This window comes from Tupaia chinensis, unplaced genomic scaffold, assembly GCF_000334495.1.
Source record: "Tupaia chinensis unplaced genomic scaffold, TupChi_1.0 Scaffold145082_1, whole genome shotgun sequence".
NCBI lineage: Eukaryota > Metazoa > Chordata > Mammalia > Scandentia > Tupaiidae > Tupaia > Tupaia belangeri.
This window is the reverse complement of record NW_006204943.1, coordinates 948,673-957,509: the sequence shown is the minus strand read 5'-3', so window position 1 is coordinate 957,509 and position 8,837 is coordinate 948,673. Positions and strand designations below refer to the sequence as shown.

The 8,837-nt window shown below is 37.2% G+C and overlaps 1 protein-coding gene across 1 annotated transcript in view; it reads left to right on the top strand.

The window, feature by feature from the left end:
- Positions 1-8,837, top strand: part of DNAH7 (dynein axonemal heavy chain 7) — a 288,975-nt gene that overhangs the window by 69,457 nt on the left and 210,681 nt on the right. Inside the window, exon 20 of the mRNA XM_006167772.1 lies at positions 7,142-7,335. Coding sequence (XP_006167834.1) covers positions 7,142-7,335 — 194 coding nt within the window. The remainder of the gene's footprint in view (positions 1-7,141; positions 7,336-8,837) is intronic.

Here is an 8,837-nt window from a genome sequence, read left to right as displayed (position 1 = left end):
AAAATAAGGGAAACTGGAAATGTAGACATTTGAGTAGATTTGTTTGACCCGCAGTTCCTGACCTGCAAACTCTGCTGAGCCTCCCTGGCCAGAACCCTTGGTGGAAGTCTGAAGAAATATGAGTAGCAATGTATTGTAATGGTGCTTGTCTAGGGAAAAAAGAGCTTAAGTTACACGTGGTCAGATGTGTTGATGTGACTGTGCTTACCAGAGAGCCTGCTTTCAGTGTGTTAGTTAAGGAGGTATACTTTGTTGAGCAATCCCAGTTTCTGTGATGATTTGACTTAAAGAAATGAATCAAAGAAATTAGAGACTGGTTTATAGATGTGTATGCTGAATATGCTTGAACCGTTCAAAAGTGAAAATTACAGTTCCACATAAAGGTGGCCTTAAACAGCTATAGGAAAGGAATCTTTCTAATCGGCTCAGCTTCTATGAATATATTAATTTTGAGATTTTAACTTTGGTTAAAATGAGAGATGGTTCCAAATATAAAGCTACATTGATTATGGTCAGTAGCAAACAGTTTTGCTACATAATCAAGGACTCAGGAACAACAACAAAAAAAGAGCAAAGGACTGGTAATAAGGAGGTCTGGGGAGTACATAGGATCACATAGTAGACTAGAATGTAAGCATATTTGTGTTCCATGTGAATGCTTATCAAAAGGTACCACTACGAAAGGAAGCACTGAACCATATGGTTGACCAGTTACCCTGTTTTGTGAATGTCAGTCAGCATATGTCAGTGTTTGAACAATAAGTTATGAAATAGAATAATCTCATAATATATTGTTCAAACTTGGGAACTTCTGCAGGTGAAAGCAGTTAAGTTATTCACCCAGGAAAGCAAGCATAAACCAGAGCTTTTCTGATCAGATGAGGATATATGATCGCTCTGGCTACAAACAAAAAAGCTGTAATGGCAGACACTGGAATTATGAAGGGATTACCACCACAGACCACTTCTCACCAACACTGCTGAGGATTCAGGCTTCTGAGTTGGCACATCCATACGGACCAGGCTGCTGCTGGAGGGAATTAACACACTGACCCTCTTTAAATAAGGAAGGGAGCCGCGATTTGTTGGCACCAGACGGATTTTTCTTTCCCTCCTCAGGCTTCTGCCCACATTGTCTTTCACTGACATACTGAATGACATTCATTGTCACAGTTTTCACACCACATCGTTTCTGTTAAGGAAGTCACACTCCAAGAGAAATGAGGCAAGTGACTGACACCCATGAGATTGATAGATCTTACTATGAGCATTGACTTTATAAAAAGTGGAATGGCTCATATTGAAGACTTACTTGCTGTACCTGAGGGAAGACAACAGTTTCTGAGTCTGGGGTGCAGTTCTAGAATATACATGGTATATGTTCTCCACCAGATTCAACTATATGCTTTCCCACAGCATTTGGGTCTGGGAGTTAAGGAGTGCAAATGAGAGGGACACTTCTCACCAATTCAGCCAGTAAGCTGTTCACAATAATTTTGCTTCTTGGGACGAGCAGTTAGCGTGTAAATGGCCATGTCGCTGGACTCCCATGTAGTCAACCACAGTTTGAGTCCCAGACCTGGTGGCTTAAAACTCAGGCCGAGCATGTGTGCATGCGTGACCAAGATCCTGCAAGGAGAATGGAGGAGAAGGGATTGCGGCGTGGCCATGCCCCCTGGGGGGTGATTTTGCACTTTCTGTCTCTCTCTCTCTGCCTGGCGAGCGCATGCGCCCTATAGCAAAAACCTCTCCAATAATAATAATAATAATTTTGCTTCTCAGTCTGTGCTTTATTTGTTGAAGCATAGTAGAGATTGATTTTTAGGTTAAGGAATCATAGTATCCGGGGCAGAAATGCTTCTGTATGGCGAAGTACCAATGCTTTCACAGAATGGGAAGTTCTCTATCTGCTCCTCTATCCTTTCATCTCTCTGTCCTTATAAGTTTCCATGTAATCACACTGGCTTTTTTTTTTTTTTTTTAAGGTTTTTGCCATAGGTTACATGCACTTGCCAGAGAGAGACAGAAAAAGGGAAAGTGAGAAATCATCCCCCAGAGGGGATGGCCACATCACAGGGCCACATCCCTTTTCCTCTATTCTCTTTTCAGGATTTTGGGCACCCACACAAATATGCCCAGAATGATTATTAAGCTGTGAAGTCCCGGGCTAGAATTGCGGCTGGCCATGTGGGAAGAGCCTTAACCACCATGCCACCTGTGGGCCCCAGCTTCCTTTTCCTTTTTTTTTTTAAATCACACATACCAAACACATTCTCTCCTAGGTTTTTGTACAGGCTGGGCCCTCTTTCTCTAATGCTCTACCTCAAAATACTTGTAGACCAATGCTTTGTTTTCTTGAAGTCTTTTCTTAAATGGTGCCTTTATCATCTAACATTGAGCACCCTGTGTAAAATTGACCTGCCTTTGCCTTTTCTGTCACTCTTTTTCTTCTTTTCTCTATCGTCGTATCGACTCTATCATCTTCTAACTTACTATATAATTTATGAATTATGTTGTTATTTATTATCTGTTTCCCCTAGGGAGACTGGGATCTTCGTTTTGTTCACTGTTGTTGCCCACGCTCTGAAAACACCAACTGACACATAGCAGGCCCTCCATAAACATCTGTTGAATGAGTACATGAATAATTGAAATTAATCCTCGCATTATACTAGTTCTAAGGATTCTGAATTTATTCTGAAAAAGTTCTTAGGAAGTTTACTTTCAAGTAAGTGGGCCCTGAGATCTGAATTAACCCTGGAAATATTTTAGGTCTTAAATAAAACATCTTCTACTCCTGATGAGGTCCAAGAGTCTAAAAATATTAAAAAGGCTTGAAGTTCTCGTCAGGCAAGGTGTTTTTCCTTTCTTCAGATGAAAGGTTTTAATGAGGAACTTACTAGTTTTCTGTTGTTCAGGGATTTCTGATTAGATGGCTTATGCTTCCAGAAGTTTACTGGGCAGGCTTGAGCTTAATTCCATTAAGTACACAAAATTGTGTTTTCTCGCTAAGATCCCTGGCAGCAGTAATTAGAAAGCTCTCTCTGTATAACTGTATTAAAGTTTCAGGTCCCTGATATCATAGTCGTTTGGTTTAGAAATGTAAATCAACCAGTCAATTGTCATTCAAACTGATGAGATTGGTGATACTCATAAAGCAAAAGAAGACATGTAAAAGTTGTAAAATTGTTCCTTTTACCAAAAAATATGACAGCTAATAATTCATTTCTTCCCCTCCAGGAGACAGGAAATAATTAAAGTGTCAAGGAAGTCATACTAAGTTTCAAATTCCTAGCAGCTTCCTGTTATAACATCTCACTGTTACGTCCCAAGAGCGAGCTAGTGAGTACTAGCCTGGTATAACGTGGAAGGCTGTAAATTCTCCGACTTCCTCTGAATGTCTACAGGCTTAATTCATCTTGCATTCACCCCAGCATTCAACAAATATTCGTGGAATGCCTGTTCTGTACCAGGATTTTATAGCAATGCTTACAGGGATTTAAAGTCAGTTTTATTTTACTATGATAAATATCTTTCCTGAAGGATGGCAGATTATAAAAAATTGAACTCCATGAAATTAATGGAGTGATTAAGCGCCTAATTCGCCTGTTCTATCCAGAAGTGGCCTCTTTCTGTTTCTTCTCTCTTCCCTTCCTTTGTCTATTCTGTCTTCTCCCCTCCTCTTCCCTCTCTCTCCCTTTCTCTCTCCAATTAGAGAGGGAAGAGAGAAAGGGTCGTTTCAAGTGTATGTGCGTTCTGGGTGCCATTAATCCTTTCAAATATATCATCTAAATTGGTCCTCAGGCCAACCTTGAGAGATGGCTCTTATCCCATTCTTAAAGCTGAGAAGAAACTCAGATTAAGCAAATGATCCTATTACACAGGTAGTGAGGAGAGGTGTGTGGGAAGGAACCAAGTCAGTACCGCTTGAAGGCCTTTTCTTTATCTTATTCAGTATTTATTATGTTCATTTTCTCAGTGGAAGAGAGTGAAGGTGTTTAGTTTCCAGGCATGAGATGATTATTTTTATTTTTGCTTCAATCTATATATAAAGGTACATAGCTTAGTGCGTGTGTTTATTCAGAAGTTGCGTATTTGGTTCATAGACACTGAGCTAATCCAGCTAGATCGGTTTGATTCAGGAATTTAATAGTTGAAAGATGTTACTTGAATGCTCAGCGTTTCCAGAATTTTTATTTGTTTGCTTTTGGATTGTTAGTGTTTGTTGTTATTATTGCTTTGATGATGGCAGTATTTAGCAATGGGAATATGATCTGTTGTTTAAATAACTTTAGCTTTTGAATTTCAGATTCAAAGCAGCAGCACTGCAAGTCTTTGCCTGCAAATAAAATCAGTATTTTTAATCTGTGCAAGGGATTTGTTGCATTTATTAGTAACGATTCAGGTCTTTTTATTGTCTTTCTTTCTTTTTTTTTAAACAAAAAAGGAATACTTTTCCAGAAGGTGGCACTCTAAGAACATCATTTTGAATTTTGGATTTAGGCGTGTAAGAGTACCATTCTACTCTTCATTGAATAAACTGCACTTTAAATCGTGGCCTAAGTATTTGTCATCCTTTTTTTTTTTCTTTCCCTCTGTATATGTATGCTTTTCATGTTGATCTGAAACACAAAGCCAATCGGAAGTATAATAAAATGCTGTTTAAAATTGTGCACCCTTTCAGATTAGTCGATCTGATTATATTCTGTATCATATATTCTTGCTTTGCTGAGAAAACAGGTACCAATGGTAGTTATGGTGTTCTTGGATTACATTGCTATGTTTCCAAGTAACATTGTTATAATCCAAATAAAGCACATATTTATCTTTCCTTTTTAGCCATATCCAAAATATATTAACAAAAACATATTTGAGAGACTCCTGCAATACAGTAACATTCTTTTGTGAAACAATTTACAGGTGACATTTTGTCGATCTCTTATCTGTGACTGAGTACCAAAAATCAGCTTAATGAATAAATCTTAAAATACAGTGCTTAGTTTTTAACACTATTCTCTTAATTTAATATACATTTTCTGGAATGTCTCATTAATTATATTAATAAATGTCTGATGTGTTCTCATGAGATTTGTTATTTGGTATGGTGATCGAAATTGCTATTGTGTTTCGGCACCTCCTTTTTAACACCTTTAAACTCCGTTAGTATGTGACTGTTCCTACTTTGTTAATGGTGTCAATAATGAATACGGGTTTAGAATGATAAGACTGGGACCAGCAGGTGGCATGGAGCAGGTGCTGGATACTACATGGCCAATGGTGCTGTTGGAGTCCCTAAGCCAGCAGCCTGAAAATCACACAGGACACATGTATAAAATTCTGAGAGGAGAATGGAGGAGATGGGATTGTGATTGTGCTGTTGCCTCCCACAGGGATTTCTCACTTTCCCTCTCTTCTCTTTCTATCTCCCTCTGGTGAGCATATAGCAAAAAAAAAAAAAAAAAAAAAAAAAGAAAAGAAAGAATTCTAAGACCAAGAATAAGCTCAGATAACACCAGTAATATATAAAAGAAAAAAATGAAGTAAGAAGAGTTTAATCTGGATTATATTTTAATATGTATTTCTACAGATTTTTAAAACCCCAATGGTTACTGTGTGGATATTGAGAAATCAATAAATCTATTCACTTTTTAAAATATAGGAGTTCTTAAGATCAGTTTTGGTTATAATTTATATTTTGACTCCCAAATCATAAAATAAAGCACTCTTCACAATCCTTGATTGTGTTTGAGTTGCTTTAAGGAAAACAGCTCACAGTGACACTTCCATGTGCTAGAATTAGAATTTCATGCGTGGATGGTGGGAGAGTCTGTCTCCATTGAGTTGAGGAAAGGCACCTTGAACTTAAGTACTTCATCAAGACATGTAGTTCTAAGGGTAGTTGTTTGCAGTATAAAAGCTTCCTAGAAAATTCCTTATTTCTCACCACCCAACCCTTACTTTTTTTTAATCTATAGTTATAAAATAGGGATTATGATTTTTTTAGTACTGATAACCCTAATAGTCAAAGTAATTACTTTTTAAAAAGAATGATTTGTATTTGGGACCAGCAGATGACACGGCAGTTACATCACTGGACATGTTCAACCATGGTTCAAGTCCCAGACCCAGTGACTTGAAAATTACACTGGGCATGTGTGCATGTGTGCCCAGGATTCTGGGAAGAGAATGGAGGAGAATGCATTGTAGCATGGCCATCTCCACTGTGGGGTGATTTCTCACTTTCCTTCTCACTGTCTCTCTCTCTTTCTCTTTGGTAATCACATGCTCCCCGAAGCAAAAAATCTCTTTAAAAAACAAATTATTTGTATTTTATTTTATTTATTTATTTTTTAAATTACCAGAGAGAGACAAAAAAGAGAGAGAGAAGGAAAGTGAGAAAGCAAGCTGCCAGGTCCAGAAATCAAACTGCGGTTGACCAAGTGGAAATCTAACACCTTAACCACCACACCACCTGCTGGCCCCTAAAATAATAATTTTAATGACAATTTACTAGAGTATTTTTCCTCAAAGAATAAAAACAAGAACGTCTCATACCATTTTGTTTTCCCCATCCTTCCTGTCAGTTCAGACAATGCTGTCTTTCTCACTTTCTCTCATATTTCCAACTGAGAATGAAAAATTGTGAGCAACATAGGACTAAGGACCAAGTCAACATCACTTTTACATGATTAAAGAGGGTAGGCAGTCCTAGAATATGCAAAACTACTTTATAAAAACACCTTAAAATTTACCCTAATCACATAATTCACATTAATTTGCATAATCTTTGTTTGATAAAAGCATGTAATTTAGCAGCCAGCAGTAGCATAGTGCTTAAGGCACTGGACTCTCACATGATCAGCCACTGTTCCAGTCCTAGACAAGGAGGCTTGAAAAATCACACCGCGTATGTGTGTGAATGCCGAAAATCCTGAGAGGAGATTGGAGGAAAAGGGATTGCAAAATGGCCCCCCCCCGGGGGGGGGTGATTTCTCACTTTCTCTCTCTCTCTCTCTCTCGCTCTCTCTGTCTCTATCTCTCCAGTGAGTGCATGCCCCTTAAGACAAAAACCTTTAAAAAAAGGAGCACAAATATAAGTTAGTATCTAATATTTTTAAACTATTATTCCTTTTCTTTTTAGGATAAACATGTTCTGGCCGTTGTAACTATTGAGAGAATGTTGGAAAAACTAAAAAAATCAAATGAACTTTTAGAACTCATTCTTAAAGGACTTAACGAATATTTGGAAAAGAAGCGTCTCTTCTTCCCCAGATTCTTTTTCTTGTCTAATGATGAACTTCTTGAAATACTCTCTGAGACTAAAGATCCCACTAGGTAAGTAACCCTCATGTATAATACATCGTTAAATTTATGTGCTTAAATTTAATTTTTAGAGCAAATAGAACATGAACATCTATATATCTTCATGTTTATATATTTTCAAGAATATTGTAAGTATTATTAATAATCAACTTTGAATAGTGATTAAAAACCTAAGCAATACAATTGAGTGGTTTTTATTCCAAGTGTGATAAACCTTGAAACAAATTTTTAAATTTTGTCATATATTTTCTTGCAGATATTTTGAAACATATGTCTTCTACATCACACTCAGAATAAAAGCCAGTGCCCTCACAATGGCTTGCAGTGATCCACACAGTCGGTCTCCCATAATCCTTCCTACTCACGACCAACTGTTCTTGTTCAGTGTGCTACGGTTCACCAGCCTCCCGGCAGTTGGCCCATTAAGGGGACCTTCTCCCTATGTATTGTTCTATTTACCTAGAATGCTCCTTACCAAAAGGTCCTTAAGGCTTCTTCCTTCAGCTTCCACATCTGCCATTCAGGGAGGCTCTCCTTGACCACTATAGTTGAAGTGGAACATCCTCAAGCACTCCCTAGATACCAATCCTGGACTATCTTCCCTGCGTTATTTTCCTTCTGCGAAATTGTTACCATCTGGCTTACTCTAAACTTATTTGTTTACTACTTGTTTTCCTATAGCAGAGTGTAAGCTCCATGATAGCGGAGATTTTTCATTATTTTCCCCACTACTGATTCTCAACTCCTTAAAAGAATGTCTGATAGTAGTAGGTAATGAAAGGATATTTGTTAAACAAATTTGTTAATTTCATGTCTTGTGCCTTCAAAGTAGCAAGTAATTCAGATAAAAAAAAAAAAAGAAGAAGAAGAAGAAAAATTTAGGCTCAGATTTTCCATCTCAAGTTTTTATACTCTATTTCTTTGCCACTTGAAAAATGAATGCAACTAGTTATTGATACTATGCCAAAAATGAGGGGTTTAGTCAGTTCCAACACTATTATACTGACTAGACTAAGAGTTGGGTACTGTCAAAGCAATTGCTTTAGTAACCTGTAAAGTGCCTAAAACATTAAATGTAATCCATAATTTCCAAGCAATCTCTAAATATCCCAGTTAAAATGGCTACTTATGCGCACTTGAAAATTCTTCAGATTGATCTGTTGATCTGTTAATCAAAATTGGTTACTTTAGGCATTTTCAATTCATTTCATGAATTTCAACAAAACCTCATGGATGTTTCCTATGTGGCTTTTTTTTATTATTATCATCATAATCTTCTTTATATTACATTGGATTACATATAACTTTACATTGACTTCCATTGCTTTTTCAAAAGGGAATGCCATGCATGTCAGTCAATACAGAGACATCAATCTCCCCGCTTTATCATTCAGTGTCTTTTCCATGCATTTCCCAATAATTATTATTATTATTATAATTTTTTAAAACAGTCAATCACTATTTCTCATTTTGCTTGTTAAAAGACTTCACCCATCATGAAATACTTCCCAGAC